This window comes from Nestor notabilis, unplaced genomic scaffold (genome assembly GCF_000696875.1).
Source record: "Nestor notabilis isolate BGI_N333 unplaced genomic scaffold, ASM69687v1 scaffold5705, whole genome shotgun sequence".
NCBI lineage: Eukaryota > Metazoa > Chordata > Aves > Psittaciformes > Psittacidae > Nestor > Nestor notabilis.
The window spans coordinates 68135-91424 of NW_009927809.1; the positions used below are offsets into that span (position 1 = coordinate 68135).

Consider the following 23290-nt stretch of genomic DNA (forward strand, 5'->3'; position numbering starts at 1 on the left):
AGCTGAAAAACTGTCCACACATTTGGCCACCCGTGCTCCAGAATTACCAATTCAAAGCACAACAGGGATAGGGAAATGGGCTGAAGTTACTGATGGGGAACCCAGGCTGCCTTACCAGCAAAGAGGAAAGAACCCTTTATTTATGATAGAAAGGCTGGAAGAAAACAGATTGCTCTGTACAAATACAGTAAGAAGGAGAATCATTCAAGCTGAAGCAATCATGTTAGCACTAGAAAAAACCCTTCTGCTTTCTACTGACCAAGTTGCTGAAATGCTTCTGGTAAAAAGAGTGAATTAAAAAAGTTTCAGTAGCCTTAAGATCCAGTCTGATCTGGGCTCTCAACAGCAGGCTTTCATTTTCTCCTCCTGCCAGTGCCTCATTTATCTCACTCTTCACCCTCGTACTCTGACTAAGTGATGCTCACTCCTGAGCAGACTCGGTTTGCCTGCCCAAGCCTTACCTCTAGGCAAGACGTTCCAGGCGATGGTGTCTGTGATAGCAGTGAAGATCCAATTCAGCTCTCCCAGGGGGGTTCTCCTGTCATTCAGTCTGCCCGGGATCCTGCAGTGGGCAAAAATTCCATTTCCTGTTAAACCCACATGTTTTGTGACACGCACCCATGCACACCTCTGAGGCTCAATCAAGGCTCACCAAATAATTCCAGACCTTAATTCTTAACAAAGAATTCATGTTGCTGACAGACCTCCCTTATCCAAAGTCTGTTACATTTGAATTTGCCTGGGAGATGAGCTGCCAAATAAAGGATAACAAAGCAGGAATCATTCACAGGTAACTGAGCTAAAGGAAAACGTCTGGAAAGACATCACAGGGATGTCCATTATTCACTTCTTGCTGAAATACTTCATAATAAATACAACTGCTATTACAAACCACTTGCTCACCACCTGTAACATCCCTGTGTAAGAACTCCTGAGTGACCATATTCCAGGAGAAGAACAATTACTGTTCTTTAAACAGTCAGAAAGCTCAGAGCAGCTGGAAACGCGGACCTGTTGTTAAACACTGACAGTAACACACAGATGTCCCAGCTCCCTATTCCTGCCTGGGCACAAGGAAACACCACCCAGTAAGAGCCACCTTTTAAAGACTTATCTCTTAAGGCAGGAGTGGAGCACTCCTGTGTCTGTGAGCTGGAGGGCCACCCGCCACAGGGCCTTTGCTGTTTGTACAGACTCAGTTTTCACCCAGGAGGCAGTGTTCAAGGCCAGGCTGGATGGGGCTTGGAGCAACCTGCTGTAGGGGAAGGCGTCCCTGCTTTAAGGGACATGATGATGAGCTTTAAGGTCCCTTCCAACACAAACCATTCCATGATTCTATGAAAGCCCAAAGCACTTAAGAATGGTAACACCCACGGAACTGAGCATGGATTCTTAGCACAGGAAAGCAGCACAACAGCACATCTCAAACAAGGGAAGCAGCGGTGGGCAGAGGGGATTCTGAAAAGACTGATACTAGAATGTTTCACCTAACATTCACTTTTGGTATTAATTTAAACAGCTTAAAAAGAGGACATACAAAATATAGAAGATGCAGTAAAAGCTTAAAAAAGAAGTGAATGAACGTGATGCAGTGAGAAATTGAAGGTCATTCCATCCACCCTATCAAGGAACAGTTTGAACATTGTGGATAAACACCTACAAGACAGAAAAATCCTGGTGCCAACAAATACTTTACACAAGTGGAGGAAGAAGGAAGAGCACTTGACCCTTAAAAGGAAGGGAAGCAATTCAATCTCCATCTCCATTCGAAGGTTCAAGGCACACACACTTCAGAGGAGCACCAGTTATTTGACTCTGCTGGTGGAATTCTATGGCCTGAGATGCACCGAAGGTCAGAGCAGACAAACAAAGGGTCTCCTCTGGGCTAACATTTATTATTCCAAGCACCAACACACCGGAGAGCAGGGCCTGAGGAAAGGCCGGTCAGCAACAGTGGACAGCAATGTTCCACCAGGAATGTTGCTGTTCCCAGGATCTTGCTTTTGTAGACTGAAACAAGTCACCGAGGAGCTGAACAAAGATCTCGTTCTGTATCTGCTCACCTGTGACGTCCAAAGACACTTCAGGACCAACGCACAATCTGATTTCTGCAACTGCAGAGACCGAAGGACAGGCTGCCCTGACCCGAAATCAACACACACAATGCTCTCAAAGGAGGAAAGGCTGCAAGCTGGTCTTCATCTCTCAGCTTCTGCCTCCAGCCTGATCAGCTTTCCTCACTACACTTTCTAATGCTTATTTGCTTCTCATAAAAAGACAAACAAGAAGAAAAAAGCCACCCACCCACGACGAACAGACTCATCCTGGGCTCTCTTATTAACACTCAGACACTCACATACACAAACACAAATCAGTGCTCTCAAGCAGAGCCTCTTCCCCTTGAGAAGGTACCAGAGAAGATGGGGAAACTTCAGAAACATGCACCCAACCCAGTAAGACATCCTAAGGTTTAATCCCAACACAGCCCAGCTTCCCTTCTGGAACAAGTTTCAAATATTAGAAGTATCAAGACAAACCACATGAAGCACTTTCTCTATGGCAACTTACTCTCCTGCTCTGTACAGCAGCACTAGTTTCATGCAGGTTCAGATGAAGCATATTCTCTTGTATAAATATAGTTTCTAAACCAGTCAGAAATTAACATCTTACAAAGAATTCCTGTCTGTCTTGATATCAGAGGAAAAAATCTACATCTCTGAGCCAGCATCTGTTAACCAAGCCCCAGAGCAAGCGGAGGGAACCCGAGGCCGCTGCTCTTGTGAGGATTTCACATCAATATTTGCATTGCAGAACACCCTCTGCAGCATTTGCAAGTCAGAACATTATTAAGTAGACACTGAAGTGATCTTTGCCAAGATTCCCAGCAAGCCAAATGCTGAACCTAAACCATTTGATGGCCACTTCCAAGCCAGTTTTCAGCCAGGAAAGCTGCACTATGGCATGACATTACAGCAACCAACCACAACACGGACCAGCGTCACAAGAGAGACACAAACCAATGTACTGTGTGTTTCTTCACTCACTTATAAACAGCTATTTGAAATAATGGGTTATGCTCTTTTTCAACACCATCTACACCTCTCAAAGAAGCAGAGATGACCTGACTTGTTATTTCTGTAGAGTTCCACTACACAAATGTATTACTGTCATTTTTCAGGTGAAATATTTTGGATGAGTACATTTCCCTGTACAACATCCTCTTTCTTCTTTTCCTTTCTGTCTGGGCACGCATCTACAGAACCAGAACGTCACAAGGCTCCAGAAAGTCTTTTTCCCCCTGAGGAACATTGCTGTCGTCCTCATATTGCTTCTCCTGATGTCTTTCACATTAAGCTCTGACAATCAGCGAGAGCCTTTGACAGTGAGGACAAAGCAGACCTCATCTGTAAAAACTATTTCTGAGGGAGGGGAAGAAAAGGGAAAAAGGGCAGCACGTCCCAGCTGCTTGCTGCAATTGAACATCTCCAGACTCTCAATTGCTTCTTCCATCAACTTCCTGACAGATGCCTTCACCGAGACCTAAATCACGGCAGGCTATTGTGCAAAGTGAGGACTACAAAATGTCAGGGTCATGGAGGAGCTCGTGCGAGGTGCAACCATCACCCGCCTTGTCAGAAATTCAGCAGAATCCCATGCATCATTTTCACTACAGGGGAAGCATCTGCCCCAAAGGATGACAGGTTCTCCCTTCAGTGGGCTTCACTGGTATCTCCTCTTTGGGAATGTAATATATACAAATAGTGGGATATGCAGTATCATGCTTAGACTTCAGAAAACAAGCTGCTTTGCTACTGATGTATCAAATACCTGCCCACATTCACAATGATTTTAGACAGAAAATAACACAAGGACATTTCCCGTTTCATTCCTCCGGGGGAAAAGGGACACCACAGCAATGAGTACCATGAGCGGGAACATAACACAATGCCGTGGAAACCTCTACAACTGGCAAGAGCTGCTTAGACAGGATAAACACAGTTCATGTGCCCAGAGACAACATGTTCTCATCACAAAAGGAGAGCGGGAATGCAGGTGGCCGCCACTGGGCTCCCAAAACCTTGGGAACTACTCGAGAAAGACAAAACCTTTGAGGCTCTTCAACCATTTGTTTGAGAGTGCTGCAGAGCTCTGCACACCAGGGCTCAGTCTGTCGTCTCTCCGTATGAAGACATGAACCAAGTGTTGCCATGAAAACCACCCTTCTGAGTGCAATCTTCACGCTGGATTCACAATAGGCTTTGCCTACACTAGAGGCTGATACCCTGTAACAATGGTGAGAAATTTAAACACTCCATTTCAATAAACCCCAGTTTATTACAGAAGAGAAACTTTCCAGAATAACATCTTCAACAGCAAAGTTTTGCCTCAGCTCAAGTACCAATGAGTGAGGTATTGCCAACAGGCAGCGTGGCACAGCACCCTGTTAGACCAGGGCTAAAACCACTTAGTAAAACACATTCTGAAACAAGCTCTAACACCTTCTACTGAATTTTCTAGAAGAAAATAAAGGGGTTGGAAGCTGCCTGACCTCGCCCTAAAGGCAAACTCAAAATGACACTTTTCCCACTAGAAATAAAATAATAACTATAACCCCCCCAGGCTGCAGCATTTCAGAACGTGAAATGGTTGAGCAGGTATCTGCAGGGACACCTCCTCGTGTGCCACTTGTAATGACAGAGAGATCGGGGTCCTGTCAACAGCAGAACCATTGTCCTGCCTTCAGCTGCCTTTATGTGCTTGCCCAAGAGGCAGCAGGATTTGTCCCTGCCCAGTCCTGCTATCTAGTAGCCAAATGCCTTTCTCCATCTAGTTTGAATCCTGACGATTTCTGCCCAGCCTCAATACCAGCAGCTCCGGCAGCATCTCCTCTCACCAGGTAGCAGGGGGTTTCAGGGGATTATCAGTACTATCTTAAAAGGCAGTATTGATTCTTGTTGGAAATACCATTTCAATTTAGCAGTTGGCCTTGTTTGCTTACGCAGCAACACCAATTTTGTTTCTTCAGACCCAAGCACAGCCAGGAAGGTTATTCCATACTTGGGCACCTTTGTCCTTCTGACTTTTTCAAACAAACCACCATTTCCAGTGACTTTCCACACAACAAACTCTTCCAAGACTGATGTGAGGAACTTCAAATAGTCAGCAGAAAGCTGCTGGTGGTGTGAAGCTCTGATGGCCCCGGGTGATGCTAACGGACCCCACCAGCCACAACAGGCGGGACACAAGCCTGGCAGAGGAAGTGGCACTGGAAGGGACTGGAGCAGCCGATATCTCCTACTGGGATCACCCAGGGAAAGAACCCTGGTACTACCCAGCTGCTCTGCTTTGCCTGCCTCCAATTTACCATCCTGAAGGCAAGTGATTAGCCAAGTCCTCAGAGCACACACCAAAGGTGTTTGTTAGAACACAGCATAATTTCTACATTTCCCCCAGTTACATTACTTTTGCCATGTAATATCGTGGGATTCTGTTTTCCTACTTCATCTTTAACGTGGCTCCTACTGAACCATTACTCACCAATAATCAACGACATTAAAACATTACTAATTTCCAGTCTGTGACATTTGACAATACTTAAAGTGGAAACAGAAATTATCTTTAGTCTCAACTTTTGCTATTTCTCATGATTTTCAGCAATGGGTTTGTGCTGGTGAGTGACAGCAGAGATGGGCTCTGCTCTGAGCAGCAGCAGCTCAGGCTGCAGCCAGACGCAGCTCTCCCACGCTGCTCCTGCCTACGTGACACAGAGCTGACAGTCAGGAAAGGTCCTTTGTCACCAAACCCTAGCAGCAGGGGACGAGGCTCCTTCCCACTTGTGAACGTGAGCTGTGGTACCATATTCGTGTGCTCATTTTAAAAGCCAGTTTTCTAAGCGGCCTCCCCAGAAGCACCAACAGCCCTTGGGTGACCAGGATTCTGTTCAGAGAATTCCCTCCTTCTGCAAAATGGACCCAGAGAAAAAAAATCCCAGGAAACAATATCCCATCCTTGCTCGCTGGGGAATGTGACCCCAGGAGGGAGCCTAATGCAGCAATATGGATTAAAGCATCACTGTAGATCCCTGGCTCTCAGCACCCAGCTTTGTATTCCCACCCTACACCAAGTTAAGCGATTCCTTAGGATTTTTCCAAAAACGTTTAAGAAGCAGACCACAGCCCCAGTTCATCCCACTCAGCAGCCACACAACTTGTGCCAGCACGAACAGTGGGACCTTAGTGATCCAACAGGACAGACAAACCAAGGCAGCCCGAGGTTCCCAAATTCTCAGCACTTCACCAACATCATTTTCCTTCATTTTTCTTTACATTTTCCTGTATGGCTCCAGCAAAGATCCTTATTTCTAAACTAGGGATTATTTTGGCTTCATCGCCAAAGATGTATGATCTAACCGCCCATCAGGATACCCCCCCGGCCCATTCATCAGGATGCTGGGATAGCCCAGACAATCAGAAGCCTGAGCTCCTCACAGAAGGTGCAGCCTCATTCAGTCCCCAAGTCTGCAGCTTAATTGCCAGATAAAAAAAAAAGACAACTAAATTATAAATTACAATGTACACACAGCCAATCCAGGAGGTATTCCAGACCTACCTCAAGACTGTAATAAAACCCACGTGGTTCCTATAACTGGTACAGGTTGAAATAATGATGATGTCCCCAGGAACGTACTTCTGGCACACTTTCCGTGCAAACAGCCCTTAAAGAATGCGAATTGCCTGTGGTATTGACCTACAAGAACACTGAAGAAAACTCTTCTTTTGCCTGTAAACCATTATTTAAGAGTATTTAACACTCAGCAGCACATCCAAGTGTTCTGTGAAGCTGACTCTTGAGCTACCTGGCTCAGACCTTCACTGCCCCTTGCCATATGTTCCTTGATTAGATACACTCCTGTAGCAATGTTAATTGCAATTAACATAATATTGTCATTGTTCTGGAACACGTTTATCGAGCGGCCTGAGGTGACCCCAGACCACACTGGTGATGCCCATCGGTTCTCCTTCACACACCAGAGCCCTGTCAGCCCACCCTGAGCACGCAGCAGAGCAAGGTGAAGCCCTGGGCAGGTTTTACATTTCCTTCCTGCTCCTCGTCTCCTGAAATCCAAAAGGAAAACAAATCCCACCACATTTTACAGCAGCTTTCAGAGAAAACAACAGCCAGTGGTGGACCCTCTCCTAGGCTGCCACATCTCTGAAGCTGCCCTGATGCTGCCTCTGACAGATGGGATCCTGTCTCTATTATTCTAGTTGTAAATTGAAAAATTATTCTTATTTGGTAAGATTAGTGCCTCTGAAATACAGCTGTACAAGAATCATTACTCAGCTTCCCCAACTGAGATGAGGTGGGATAATCAAGTTTTCACATATAAAATGAGCATGATTAAATACCTCAAGACTACTGATGAGCCTGACTCTCCTAAAATACATGTTGTGGAAGAGTGAGTAGCACCGAGAAGCATTTTTAACCTCACCTGAATGTAAAACATGCAGGTTAACATGGAGTGATTTACTAAAGCAAAAACTGAACAAGAAGCGTTAGCAGAGGCAACCTCAGCCTCATGGCTTCTGCTGTACCAGGTAATTGTGACTGGCAGCAGGAGCGATGAAGGATTCCTGCACCTCGCTGCACCAGGCAGCGCCTTATTAAAGCACCAGGAAGTATGATAATGTATTTCTATTAAGAATTCACGCTTATTATGCAGATTCCTGTTCTCCTGACCCCTTCCAGGATGCCCTTCAATTCTTCAGTCTCCAGCTCAGACAAAGGATGCTACGTGGGCTCCGGACATCCGTGTGGCACAAGAGTTCTAATTAATCAACAACTGCATTTCTGAGCCAACGTTTCTCAGAAATTGAATGAATGATCTTTAATGAATCACTCCCAGGCAGTTTGTGTGTGTGTGTATCAGTGTTCCAAGCACAGGGCACTCAAAAGCAATCATCTGCAGGGAGCACAGAACTGCTGCAGCTCGGGGCTGTGAGCATCTGCTGCCCTGTCTTGAAGAATATGCTTCCCATGAAAAAAAAGATAAAAAATAAAGAGAATCTTAAACCCCAGCAAAGATACAGTGAACAATTGTTATTATTATTAATCCAAAATCTATCTTGTTTGTATAAACTGAAGTAGAATCTGAAGAACAGTTGTCCTGGTTAATCAGTTTGCCTCAGCTGCCTGACAACCAGTAATTACGCTCAAATATTGCCTGGATAAAAGGATTATAACGTGTTTCAGTGGTGTTACATCTGAAACATAACAGCACCACCAGACAAAGAACACTAGGCCAGCACAGCGATGATGTGTCTGACCGTTCCGGGTTGTGGGTTTTCCTGTTCCGGAGCTGGTTTTGGTGTTGTGGGGTGTTGTATAGCTCACAAGGCTGTGAGCACAGCTCCTCTGGGCAAAGCCTACATCAAAACCAGCCTCATGTGGCTTTGCAGGGATGAGCTCCAGAACATGGCCATGACCTGTGTCTGTGGTTGCCATCTCTCTGGGAACCCAAGCAGCAAAAGCTATAGGACCCAGAGCTCCCGGAGCCGAGCAAAGCCGTGCTTGCTTTGACGGCCGTAGGTTATGTCAGCACATGGGAAGGCAAGAAATGACAAACACCATAGGGGCAGACCTGAAAAGCTTTCCAAAGAAATTTCCTCACGGCATAATAAGAGAAATGCAAGAAGTAACATGGAAATTAAGAGCAACAGGGGAAAAAAAATAATCATAAAATTTGGCTTACTTCTCTATTAAATCCAGTGTGACTCCCGGCACCAGCCTGACACTCTTCTGCATACAGAACCTGTGGGGAAGAGAATAAAATAAAACACACTAATTGACTATTTAATGACAGGGTTCTGTGGGAAGGAGGTTTCTTTATTACAGTGCTTCAGCTTTTAAAATGGTTTTTGGGTAGCAAACTTTGCCACAGCATAATAAGAATGAAGCAAAGCCCTGAGTGTTTGTCACACTCATGATTATGCGGCGATTTCCATCGTCAGGTGTCAAAACCGGGGTATTGTAACTGTCACAGTGACAAGTTTTCCAGCACAGAGCAGGGGAAAAGGGCTCACAGTCATCCCGCACGGTCCCTCGGGAGGAGCAGACGACACGAGAGCCGAGGAGGTTTATGCCTCTGGAATAATGATCAGCGTTGGCTGGGCTTCCCTGAAGAGATCTGGCACTGCAGGCAGGGGAGGGAGCGCAGAAGGGAGCGACAGGGATGCGGCAAGTCCAAACGCCTCCGTTTTTCAATTAAAAAAGTGCTGACTCCATTTCCTCAGCACTACACAAGCACTGCTTCAGGAAGGCCGGCCCTGGAAATGCAGAGCCCTGGTGGCACTATGCTCCCTGTGCCTACAAAATCCCAGAAGTCCCTAAAGCCAAGTGGGCGTGGGAAGACAGGACGCTGCCGGCCGCTTCCCAGCCTGTCTCACTCCTCCAACACTCTGCGATGTGCACTGAGACCCAGGGGGCAGAACTGGGAAACAACAGATCTGAGAAGGAAAACCAGCAAATTCATCTTGAGAAATGACTTCCTCGGAGGTTTCACTGCATTCCCAGCTCATTTTCCCTGTACTTCAGAAATCCACTTCTGTGGCTTGATGAAGAATTCACCCATCACCATCTATGTAACACAAGCTGGTATTTAACCCCTATACTTCACCCTGCCCTGGAACAGAAAGCTCCATGGGCAGTGTGGAGCAGGAGCACTGGGCTGTCCAGGAGAAGCCCTTGAGGTCTCAAGTGATGGTTGGTGTCGTCAGCACAAACATCAGGTGAACTATGTTAGAGCTGCACATAAACACACCAGAAAATGCCAGACTGAAAGAAGAAAACCAGAAATACACATAACAGCCCAACTGGTTCTGCTCAGGTATCACAGGAGTGTTCTGAAACTCAATTTAGTTTTCTAAATAAATTTGGGACTGAGGATTGGCTCAGGTAACCCCTCAAAATCTCAAAGCAGAAATGCAAAATAAATGGGTTAAAAAAAACCCACTTTAAGCACTTGTTTTACAAGTGAGTTGTCACAGCTGAAGTTCTTGCTTCCATGTACTCACACCATCAGCATCCTGGTGTACAAACTGCACACCTGAGCAGCTCCCAAACCTTTTGTTTCTTTGTGGTTTGGGGGTTTCCAGCACTCTTCAGGAACCCTCTTATTGCTCTTTAATGAGTGGGACGTCATGGTTCAAAGCCATGGGGTCCTTCAGCCAATTCAGACAAGCACAGCCTTCTCCCTGATGTGTAATATCCTGAACATACAATTGCAGCTGGTTTATCTCTTAAAGGATTGAAGATAACACCAGCATATGACGCACCACTGATCCCAGCACCCAATATAGTTCCTTTTTGTTTTAGACAGCACGAGAGACGAGGATCATGGAACCAGGGCACCAAACACACACTAATTTCTGCCTCTTTCTGCAATAGCTGCACCTTTGTCCCGATTAGCACGTGTCAGTCAAGATTAACAATGCAGACAGCTTATGTCTAAGCTTGTCTCATTGCTATACGTAGTTACAACACATATTTGGAATATGTCAGCTCACAACAGTCACTACACATGAAGATAATCAGTCCCAGAATTCAAACACTGTGTTCCTGGAACTGTCGGACCATCCTGAAGCCTCATGCACCACACTCAGAAGGGCATGACTGAGCTGGGTTTCTCTTACCAGCACTGGCTTTTCTTCCCCTGAAATCAGACTGAGTGATTTTGTCCATCAGTTGTTTACTTACAGCACAGAGCACAAAACGGGATGTATAGAAATGCATTCATCAAACCTCTATTTGCCCATAAATTCAGTGTATGAAAGCTCATTAGCCTGTCAGTCCGGAATGGCAAAAATGCTGCATTTCCAAAGTAATTCTGCAGGGCTCGGAGCAGCCCTGGTAAAAGGGCGAGACTGAAGCAATGAGAAGTTTTAATGACCCAGATTTCCATCTTTATTTTCAGTTAACTGTCTGCTTTAAGACACCAACACAATTTGCATCAAGCAGCTGGAATGCAGGGGGAAGGTCTGGCTGGGCATGGATTCTGTTAGCAGGAACAGTGCTCTGCAGGCAGGCACTTCTTATGGATAAAACCACAACTGTAGTAATGCCAGTCAACAGGGAATATAAAAGGAGCATAATCTTCATCAGAGAATAGAGGAGGATGTTTCTGTGTGCAGTAAGCAACACAGATGCTCACTGGATTTGATGCAGTAGGAAATGCTGTACTATCCAGGAGTTCACACGCTGTTCACCAGCATCAACCCCTCGCAGAGCTGAGGTGAGTAGTTTTACATCCTCCCCAAGCTGCATTTCTGCAAATGCATTTCCTGTCAGATGCTAACAAGACACAACTCTGAGTATCTCATGCTTATGCCACGTGTAGCTCTGCAGGAGATCCTGCCCTGATCACCCTCTCTGCCACGTTCCCATGGAGATGAAGTAAGAGAAAATTCCTGAGCAGATGCTAATATCAAAACAAACCCCAACCTTCCTCAGTGTGTATATAAAAAATAACATCATAAATCCCCCACAACACCCAAACCCAAAGCCCCTCTCACACGGTCACATCATTTTTTCTTCAAATATGGCCCAAGTGGTGAAACATGGCTCTGGTAACCAAAAGGGAAAACCAACACAATGCTTTGTTTTTACAACAGAAGAAGGAAAAAGTAAGATGAAAAGGATTTTAAAGCCATGAGAAGCGCTCACCTGCCTAATGTACTTAGAGGTTTGCCATTCCTCAGCTGAAACTCCAGGCTACTCTCCCACTGCTTCGGACTCCTGGTCCCTGAGACCTGGGTCAGAAAAACCCTTTCCTCCCTGGCTTTCTCAAACCTTCCCCTGAAACTATTCCTACTGTCACCGAGGCTCTTTGCCCAGCTTTTCAACATCATCCAAGACTTCTGCCTGTGTTGACAAGCTGTGACTCTCTTCTGTGAGAAAACACCCTCTGAGCTCATGAAATCAAAACCAGGATTAAGAAATCTTGTGCTGCCCCTCACATGAGCAGAAGGGATCAGTCAGAGGCACTGCATATCTGAACCAGGACATGCTCAAATTAACTTGCTCCATTGGCTGCTTATTTAAGAGAGGAAGAGTGTAAGAACTGTAAATTATTCTGAGTGTCTCCAAAGAACAGCTAATAACTCCTGAAGCTGCAGTGACTCCATTGCTTACCACTGCTGCCATGGTTATAGCCTTCCCCCTGCTTTAACCTTGCCTAGCAAATGCCTTCAAGGTTTTCATTCTGGATGACACAAAACCTTGAGAGGATGGAGTGAAACATGCCGGTAGGAATGAGTCAGAGTGAGGTACTGGATTCCTCACTCCACGTCCTCAGCCAGCACCATGGTTGCTCGTGATCCTCTCCATTGTTGGGTAAAAATACTGCTCCTGGAAAGCTCCTGCTATCTGGAGCAGTCTTTGAGCATTTTCTGCCTAATTAACTTGGTCTGTCATTCCAGAGCATCTTTCTTTGGTTTATCGCTCAATTTCTTTCACCACAGCATTATTTAATGCTACTGTATTATTTACAGCAACCGCAATATTTGGAATGTGATTTGTACAAAGGACAATTTACCAAAAGTTATATTGCACTATGAACTATTTCTGCTCTCTGAAGAAGCAGATACTTAATTCCCAGAACAGTAAATCCCTTAATCTGAGCAAACCTAGATATTGAGCTGGAAACTAAAACGTAATAAGTAGAAGATCACAATATTTGCACCTTTCTAGTCCTGATTAATAAAATGCTGTCCCAAATGCATAGTTCAAATCCCGTAATCCACTACTGCAGAGAACCTTTAGGTTGGATTAACAAAGCTATCATTTCAACAGACAAGCTACCCAAATTACACACTTGCCATGGATGCTGAGGAAGATACTCACCATCTCAGAGCGATTTTGATGGGTGTAGTAAGGCATGATGTGAACAGGTCAGCCGGCAGGTCCGGGATCATGGGAAGCAGCTCGTTGGCCTCGCAGGCTGCCAGCTGGATGCAGTTCTTCATCGAGGGAGGCAAAGGCATTTGGGCGAGTGGATGGTTGGGGTTAATTGCAGCCACCTGAAGAGATCAAATCACCCACATGGTGAAGCAGGAAGGTGAATTGCTGGGCCACCTTGAAAATAACCAAGTCAAAGGCTGGTGGATCTCTGGATCCAGAGTCGCTTATGACCACGGGAAGCACCAACCATCATTCTAACTCACACAGAATTAACAGTATTTAACGTGCATTGACCACACGCCAAACCCAGCAACGTGCAACAGCCTGAACTGTGATCACCACTTCAGAATCTTCAGTTCACATCCGCCAGCTTGGAATCAAGCACTGTGGAAGCAAGTTAAGCAAAACTCATCCTTCTCATGGCCCATAACCATTCACCACAGATGGCAGAATAGCTTCAAATGGAAAAATGCAATTCATTTGACTGAACTAGGCAGGAATCCCTGCCATGAAGCATAAAGACAATTCTTGTTGGTAGCCAGAAGAGTACTGAACGCCCTGTGTTTCTCCCCATACAGTGTTCTACTTCACTAGAGCAAAAAGGTCAAGCTGGAGAAGGGAAGAGAGAAAATTACCCTGTGTAAGCACAGAGACTATTTTCCAACAAAAAGAGAAAAGGAAACGTTCACTGCCTCCTGCAATGCAACTATTAAAGTACCAGCAGATACAAACTTTAATGCTTTAGTAGAAGGGTTCAAGGTCCTTACACATACACTTCTGGATGGAAAAATGTGGTAATTTCTGCACTAAGCACTGAATCTTACACTGGAAAATAATTCTAAAGCAAGGTCTTTGCATCTCAAGATCTAGAACTGTTCTAATAAGACTTCATTTTCCAAGACTCAATTAGTTCATACTTAATTGAGCATAATCCCTTGTTTAAACTGAGGAGCGTCAGTGATTTATGTCAATAAATTTATTAGCAATTACATTTGCAATGTAAAACAACTTTTCATGAGAAACACATGCAACTTGAGCACTTGGCGAGACTGAACCACCAGTGACAACCCCTCCATGTATGAGGTTGATTTCATTTTGTTTCACAATTTCACCTTCACTTCAACAGCACAGAACTCCAACAGCACCCAAATACATACCCAGATACAAGACTTGGGCAACTAAAATAACTATGTCTAGCTCACGTCAGCATTTATGTCAGCAGAGAAGACCATTAGGGCATGAAGTGAGTCTATGAACATTATCATTTAATCAGTGCTTGTATTAAGAATCATTCCACGTTTACGAGGATAGCAAACTGAACCAGAGAGACTGAAGTGGCAGAATTATCTGCAAATTAATTTGCTTTCCACCCCAGTTTTAAACATGTTTTTCAGCTGCATAAGCAAAGCAGGCTTAAACTTCGCCCTGCAGCACGAACAGGAGCGAAACCTTTGCAGGAGGCTGTGATCTCACCTCCAGCTCCTGCTCCCTCTGTAGTGCAAATTGCTTGAATGACTTGACGATAAGGCCTGCGTTGGAGCAGTCGTAGACAAAAATGGAAGGGCTGCCCATCCACGTCTGCAGGTCATATATGGAGAGGGGAATGTACTGAGTATAGTTCTGGGAAAAGAAAACACACACGCGAGTTAGAGAGAGACAGAGAAGCAACAGAACTTTCACTGGTGAGGTAATGAAATACATGCACAAAATTCCAATTCTGGAATCACAAAATAAACCCTACATTGAACACTGGGCATATTAATCGCTACAAATACCCATCAACATCTACTCCTGATGAGGACTGTGAAGCCAACTCCAACACAAGCTACTATTTACTACTATTTACTGTGGTATTGTTTGAAAGGCTGAACTCTAAAACTCTAAGCTCAGCGCTTTGAGCTGTGCTACAACTCCAACAGCATCTCAGAGTCCCATTTTAGCTCAGATTTCTGCAAGTCTGGCAAAGGCTGTAAAGCAGCTGCCTTGAACTGAACAGCAAACGCCTCGGAACTGAGAACTCCATCAATACATCAAGATTGATAATTAAGACTGTGGAGCCCATCAGCAGCTCGCCCGTCTCAGCCTAATGAGATGCTTCATAATGTTATTACAGTCTTTAACTTCTGTGCAACTTCCCAAATTAGCCAATAAAATGAAACCCAACAAAGGCTCCTCCACCAACGTGAGAGTCACCAGTTCTGCTGCCGTAAATACCGAGTATTTTGTTCCTTGTCTTCCATCTAACACCCCCAAATCACTGGAGGCAAAAGCTTCTTAAAATACAAGGGGGATCACAGATAAGACATTTAGAATTAGCAGGGCCAGACCCGAGCAGCAGAACTGCAAAGAGGCACCACCAGACCCAGTGTGGCTGCTGCAGACCCTTCCACCCACAGGCAGAGGACAACTTGCTGAGCTCCTGCAGCACTGAGCTGGCCAAACCTACAGCAAAAGCTGTGATGTTCCTATTAAGATCCACAGGGTGATGGATGGGAACAGAACTCCCATTTCCATGCAAGAGGCTTAAAATAGCTGTAATAAACCCGGTAAACTTTAGCAAACATCAAATTCTCAAGGACACTTATCAGTATGTATAAAGACAGAAGTGCTCATAAACCATATGTTAGATAAGGGAAGAAACAGTAAGTCATTTCAAAACCCAGTTCTGCCCATATATAAAAGTTTTGGTTATTTCATTAAAATTAATAGGAAAAATTGTTTATAAAAGCCAAAGTTCCGCGTGTCAGGAGCTCTGTGAATTATTGCAGGACACAATGATGCATGAACAACTCACCCATGGCCCAGACCTTTTTAAAGGACATCACAGGGGTTAAGCACATTCCAATCGTTATAAGTTACATATAAAGCCCTGCTCTGACACATATAACCAGGGAGATTTTATGGGTGCACATTGTTTTAACGTCATATTTACAGCGCGTATGGCTACAGTTAAGACTGGATTATAGCTCTGATTAATATGGTGGTATTTCCAACCAGAAGGATTTTATGTTCCAACATTACTGTGGGGGTCACAAATAACATGAAATGTGCTAATGATATGTAAATGAGACAGTTTGAAGAAAAAAGGAGTGTTAAATAACAGCTTTCCAGCACGGATGCTCAGGGTGATCGCTTGCTGCTTGTTCACCTCCGCTCTGCCACGCTGGGCTGTGAGCAGGAGCGAGCACACGCTTTGGGGGTTAGCAAGTTTCTGCTCTGTCCGCAGAGTCCCTCCATGCTTGAAGGAATGACACAGCAAACAACTAACCTGGAAACTGATTATGAACCAATGGCTTAATGAACAACTCAGAAGTACATTAAAAACCAGTAACATTATTCAGATTTTGGAGAGAAGTTCCCCAGCACTTCAGTCATGTTTGAACTTGGGGCTGTTTTGGTTTTTACCTTTTTGAAACTACACTGGGACTTTCCTCAGAGAATGCAGCCAGCAAAGCGAGAAAAAATGCACTGCTCCTGATCCACACAAGAGCACTCCCAGTCACCATGTGAGAAGCATGTTATGGCATGTTATTCACTGGTTTACAGGGACGTCTCAACTGTCAAGACGTGACATACCCAAGAAAGGGACATTTTCAAAATAATCATTCCTTCCAAAGCACGGTGCAGTTCCTCTGCCCATTTCCTACCTGACAGGAAACAATGCCTGAAGAGTATTCTCTAAAGAGATTTCTCCCCAGAAGGGTGCTGTGTTCAGCTTCTGTCCTGGATCTTCCGAACTCCTTGGAGTCTCTCAGAAACCTCAGGCAACGAGCCCTGTGGCAACGAAACTACAGGAGTCCAGCCCCAGTTCCTTCTATACATCTTATTATCTCTCTAACTAAAAGAGTTCAGGAACATTTTGTTTGCTGAGCTGCAAAGCAGAAAGGAACCATCCGAAGCGCTATAAATGCCATCACGTGCTGCCTGGAGAAGCCCTGCGCTTGCTGAGCTGCTCTGATTAAAAGCTGGAAAAGAAATACAACTGAAAATACCTTCTGCTCCCCTTAATGCTGCCTCTGACCACACGTTCCTGAACTGATTTCTGAAGCATGTGTTTCCTTCTGAAGAGGAAGGGTGTGAGGAAGAGGAGCAGGCTCCTCTCCACACTCATGCTGGATTTAGACACACTCCTTGCTACCATCTTTTCTACAAAGCCTATGTATATATATAGGTCAGGTGTACATCCTAATAAAATGAATGTGGATGAGGATCAGATTATTTATTTACTACTGTCCTCATCACCTGTCAGGCTACATTAAATATCAAAAGGGAAAGCTCGCTTCCTAGGTGAACCCTCAACAGTGAAGGTAACCAAAGGTATTTGTACTACAGCAAGCACAGCTTGTCAAAATCCATGAAAAATTAAACTCAAGGAAATGCTGTCATGTCTGTCTGAGGAGAGAAGGTTTTGAAAGCCTACATTAGTTTAGCTACTAGCTTGTCAAGTGCCTTACCCAAATCACACCATACTCCTTCCTCTTTCACAGGCCTCTCCAGCAGCATTTGAATGCTGTGAACTGAACAAAGTGATCAAGATGTGCAGCTGAAGTGAATCTACATGATGCTTCCTGGAGGTTTTCTCCTTTTCAATCTAGGCATCTCCAAAAGCAGAGCTAGCCATACAGTTTATTGTCCTCATGCAGTATCTCTAGGTGGTTTGAACAAGGGCTGTTCAGAACTCACACACATTTGAAGCATAAGCTTTATGGAAAGAACATAATGATCAGTCAGGGATGTCAGGCAGCAAAGCCAAGCCTCACTGTTTGCTCAGACACAACTGAGCTGGGCGATACATCTGAAAAGCAGACGAGGCAAGTGGCAGTAGCTGGCTTTTCAGTGGTTTGCAAATGAGTTTTAGTGCACCTGAGAGAAGAGCCTCCTGCCCCACTGGGAGCTGAGGGACAACCTGTTTGGTCTCACAGAACTTCAAGAACAAGAAGAAACAAACAGCTCTCAGCAGGGAACCAAACAGCTCTCAACAGGGAACCAAACAACTGTGAATGCATCTTAAGCCCTGAAAAGCCAGCTGTTCTCTAACGAACACTTCAACATTGACCCAGCAGTGAACAAGGCTGGGCTGTTGAGCACTGCTTTGCAAAGACTCACCTTGTTGAAGACCCAGATCTCCCCGTTGACAGTTGGCCTGGGGACGCCGTGGCCATTGTAGTGGAAAAGCACCCGCTCCTCCTTGGCATTCCGACGCAGAGACGTGCACAGCTTCTTAACCTCGTCCACCGTAGGGTCAAGACTCTGCTTGTACCTGGCCTGGTTACATAAATGGAAGATAACAGATAAGAATGGGAGATAAGATTTTAGGTATAAAACCAAATCTGTTTAAGAGGCAGGCACCTTGTTAAGATCATAGAATGGGTTGGGTTGGAGGGACCTTAAAGCTCCTGCAGTTCCAACCCCCTTCCACTGGACCAGGTTGCTCAAGATAGAAGCATGTATATAAATTGGTTACTTTGTAAAAGAAAACCACAAAACATTTACTATTGTAAAATAAACATGAAATAGAAATATAAAACCACAGCTGAATAAACACAGTGTGTCTGCTGCTGGTGTGGGGGTTGCACACACACAGTAACAACAGAGGTTTGAGGGGGTTCATCCCATCTCTGAACAAAAGCCAATGCTTGCTTTTGGGAAAATTTCATATTCAATGTCATCACAACTTGGGCTACGGACACTACATTCTCCTTCCTACCTACGCAACTCTGTAAGCACATAAATCAGAGCACATTGCTATGTTTGAGGAAGAAAACAAACTGATAAAAAACCCCCAATGCTTCAAACCCATTCCTACTCATCGAAGTTCAGATGCCAGCGGAGCAGCCAGTCTGCCACGCTCCAAAGTGCACAGTTTTGAAGCAAGGCAAGATAATAACAAATAATAACAAAAAGTGTCTCAAGTGTTATTTGACAGACAAAAGCCTGTTTCTTCCTCTCCACAACTGCAGCGAGAGGCTGAGAACCCAGAATCACAAGGGCTTGGAAAAATTAAAGTGATGTGCTGAAATGAAGAGCCAAGTTTAAGAGCAGGACAACCCGTACGCACACCTCCTACAGAACTGCTACTGAGAGCCTCTTTATAAACCACACCAAGGCCTCAGAAGTTTGGGCTTTTTAGGTTTTCTTCTATGACAGGCAAAGATCAGAACGTCTTAAATATCATAGTAAGAGGGGATGAAGCACTTATCTATGAAGCTTGAAAAACAGATACCATGCTGCTCAATTAATACACAGCATCTCAAGCAAACAGGCAAGATGGATACAACGAATGGCATCATTTACATGATTACAGCAAGGAAGAAAAGCAAGCAAAAGGAGAAAAAATGTGAAGAAAGAGCCAGTGATCTGACACACTCATCCTTTTGGGGAACTTCCACACCAAGGAAAGCTAAGAGGCTCTATTCATCTTCAGACAGGTCCCCCCCACCTCTTTCTCTCTCCTTTCAGTGTTGTTATTAAGGGGCTGATGTGCAAAAATCTGCACTTTAAATCCTGTCCTGCCTCTGGCATCTTTACAAGACACCAGCATCGAGTGCCTGGTCATTTCTCAGCTCTTTTGCAAAGGAGAACATGCTCATTTGAACACTCCTCACGTCCTCGCAGCATAAATATCAAATAGAGCTGCAATTAATGGAGGTGAATTCACAATCTAAACCCAAAGCCTTCAGATCTGAAGATCCAGACTGTAAGCCTATCATTCCTGCATCGAGAATCACAAGGCTGAGGGAAGGAAAAGGAGAGAAGGAGAGCAGAGAGGCCAAGTCATACCTGTCAGCCCAGGGATTTCAGGCTGAGTTTATTACACATCATTCATACACATAGGACAGAAACAGGTATTTGAGCATCAACCCATAGCAGATGGTGTCTTCCCCCCAAACAAATATATCTTCAAGACTCATTTCATTGGTACACAAAAAATACCAGTAGAACAGGAGAATAACTACAGTCATTACAAGACGTGTCCAGGGCTTGTTCATCTGAGTGGGGACGTGAGTTGTGGGGGAGAGGAGGAGCCGTTTCATGTGATGCTCTGTGGGACACGCTGCGATTTGTAATAACTGTTAATGAGGTCTCCTTCCAGAGAGAACTACAGAAACTAAAGGTCTTTGAGAAAAACACAGAGAAATAGGATCAAAACCTTGCTAACCCATGGGCTGCCACCCTGCCCATCCAGAGAGCCCGTCACTGGTGACCAGCCCTGTGGTATCCCGTCATGTTAAACACATGGACACCCACATGAGCTGTGGTCCAGGAGGATTCACCCATTTGACAATTTCACCTCTCCTTTCCCAGCAGGAAGCAGCATTTTTTAAACAGTTTAAGTTCTCATACGAACGTTTTGCATTTTAGCATCACTAGCCTTTTGATGAATTGTTTCCTTTTGTCACCCTCCTGTATTTCCTTCCATCATCATTCACTATGTTCCCTGGCAACATGCTGCATCCTTCCCTTTCTCTTCCCAAGAGATGCTTCCAGCAGCAGTTAGTGCAAAAGGCAACCAAGTGCCTGACCAAAACCCTGGAAGTGGCTGCTGGGCGCAATCTTGACAACTTCTCTCAAAATCACTGACACACAACAAGCCTTTACTTTTGTTTTCCCTTTGAGCTATTGACCAGTTCCCGGCTGTTGCTGCACCTGAAGACGGCGCTGGCCTCCCCTGCCTTCTACTGTGTGTGGATACCAGAGATTTGCTGGTGTTTGGCAGGAGCCTTTGCCTCCTGATGCGATTATCAGACAAGATAGCCCAGACTCTGCAGCTGTGCCCAGCTATGTCTGCTGCTCCCAGCTGATGCTGCCACAGCAGCATCAGAGCTGTCAAAAGCCTGACCCAGCACCGTGATGGGCAAGCATGAAATGCTGATGGTGATGTCAGCTGCCTTCCTGGTGTGGATGTGATTTTCTGATCACCTCAGTGTCTCACTGAGGAGCTGCTGTCAAAAGCAATAGCTTTGTGGTGGCCTCGTCCACACGATCCTCATTATTCTGCTCACAGAAGCAAAATTAAGAGTTTTGCTTGTTCCTGTAATATTGCCACACTTTTATGAACCACTCATCATTTTTTCCAACCTTTTTGCTGTACACTTGGTTAAAAACACGGTCGTGATGTTAATTTTTAAGACATTTCAATTTTCAGTATGCCACAAACTCCTTCCCTTATTGTTACAAATGTTTTTCCCTAACACAGCTTAATTCTTGCTTATGATGATTTATAATCTTTTCTGCTCTATTCCTCAGAGCAACTCTGCTGCTCAAGGTGAACCTCTGCGTAAATGGGACATCACAGGATGCGCAGCTGCTGCGCTGTGACTCGCATCAGCTCTGAATCCCCGTTTCCAAGTGCAGAGAAGACACTGAAGCTGTGACTGCCATGCGCACAGTCAGCCTTCTTAGCGTGATTTAATTACAAGGAATCAAAGCAATCTAATTATTCCAAGAGAGTGTTTTTTTGGAACAATGCCTGACTTTGAAAAACAGAAATATAAAAAGCCCTCCAAAGAAATAAGTTACTAAAAACCAGGAGTTGTGAAACTGGCGGGTTTGAGAGCCAGGTTTCGTGCTTCCTCTCCTGGCTGAGTGCGCCTGGGGCCTCCAGCCCAGCACACAAACCCCTGTGCTACTGCCCAGGGGATCAAGGTTATAGAGGGGTTTGGTTAGAGTTGGAAGGGACCTTAAAGCTCATCGAGCTCCAATCCCTGCCACGGGCAGGGACACCTTCCACTAGAGCAGGTTGCTCCAAGCCCCTGTGTCCAACCTGGCCTTGAACACTGCCAGGGATGGGGCAGCCACAGGTTCTCTGGGCACCCTGTGCCAGCATCTCAGCACCCTCACAGGGAAGAGCTAATATGAGTATAAAGCCACTACCTCTTGTCCTATCCCTCCAGGCCCTTGTAGAGGGGGAGAATCCCCTCCCATGACCTGCTGCTCACTCTGTGCAAAGAATGAAACAATAACCCTGCAGCCAGAGATGTTTATCAGGTGTCTGAAGACCTGTTAATGCCAAACACTAAACCCCCTGGATTTAGTTTTTCTTTAAGTGAAAAATGTAAAATTGAATTAATTCCATTTCCACCTTTTATGGGGCAACTGCCAGTTTGATGCAACATGTTCTTCCCAATGTCTGGAACAAACTGGCTTAGACATATAAAATAGGTGTCTATGTGTCAGACAGCTTTAAGGTCCCTTCCAACCCAAACCAGGCTGTGATTCTATGAAGAAATCTCTAATTACAACTGTATAGTGAGTTCTGGAGAATGAGAAGAAACTGCAAGAGCACAGGGACTGGCAAAAGGACCTGGAGGAAGCTCGTGCAGAGCATGATAGCTGTTTCTGCTGACCAGGAGCTGGGAACAAGCTTCGGGAAGTCTATGATCGAGGTGCAACTTGCTGGAAGCAGCTACAGGTCAACACAGCCACCATCAACCAGAGTTGCTACAAGCCACGAGGCCACCAGACCTCCCACAGCCCTACGCATCTCCAGGATGGCAGAACAAAGAGTACAAACTAAATTAACTCGAGTATTACATTACTGCAAAGGTAACCTCAGTTTAAGGCTGTCAGGACATCAGGAAGCACGGCAGCAGTAAGCATGATGTAAATGAATCCAGAGGAAATCCAGAGCACTCCCCGATCTGTGCTGAGCACATTGGTAGGAACAACAATTAACAAACAGAACCATGAATAACCCCCGCAGGGAAGAGCCCATTTGGCATCTGCAATGAGGAGCCACACTTTTGTAATTAAACTCTTCTCTTCTAGAGGGTTTTTTAAGAAATCAAAGAGCACGAGATGAGAGAACGTATCTTTGTGATACCACCCCATTTCGATCCCCAGCAGACATTGAGCAAGATCTTAACACGAGATTTGGAGGGAAGTCCATATGTGAAGAGTTGCTTCTAAAACAGGCGGCGGGGGGAGAAGTAGGAATTTTGTCCACGGAGGGAAGTCGCTGTGAAGCTCCAGGGCATCAGTTTTGTAGCCCAAACCACCCAACACATTAATAACCACCCCTGGAAAGGCAGGGAGCAGAAAAACACCAGTCTGCTGATGCCAGAGGGTTACACAGAATTACTGGGGACAGCCCCTGCGGTAGGGAGAGTTTCAGCAGCAGTGAGGAAGAGGAGCTCCAACAACACATTTAAAAGCTGTGTTACAAGGAACAGCTTTCTGATTTTACAGAGAACAACTGGCCTTGAGCTCCATCCTCGCACTCCAAGCAAGATCCTGGGAGCATAAGGAGCTGTTCTGGACACATGTCAGCCCACCACAGTCTTAAAAGCAAGTAGAGAGTGAGAAATCATTAAGGAAGCAAGAAAGAAGCACC

At 45.1% G+C, this 23290-nt stretch overlaps 1 protein-coding gene across 2 annotated transcripts in view; it reads right to left on the reverse strand.

The window, feature by feature from the left end:
• Positions 1–23290, reverse strand: part of RPTOR (regulatory associated protein of MTOR, complex 1) — a 114527-nt gene that overhangs the window by 65973 nt on the left and 25264 nt on the right. For both annotated transcript variants that reach the window (XM_010014227.1, XM_010014226.1), the window contains exons 4-8: positions 18064–18222; positions 14431–14577; positions 12901–13076; positions 8753–8812; positions 462–562 (exon numbers count right to left, since the gene is read on the reverse strand). In XM_010014227.1, the coding sequence (XP_010012529.1) occupies positions 462–562; positions 8753–8812; positions 12901–13076; positions 14431–14577; positions 18064–18222 (643 nt within the window). The remainder of the gene's footprint in view (positions 1–461; positions 563–8752; positions 8813–12900; positions 13077–14430; positions 14578–18063; positions 18223–23290) is intronic.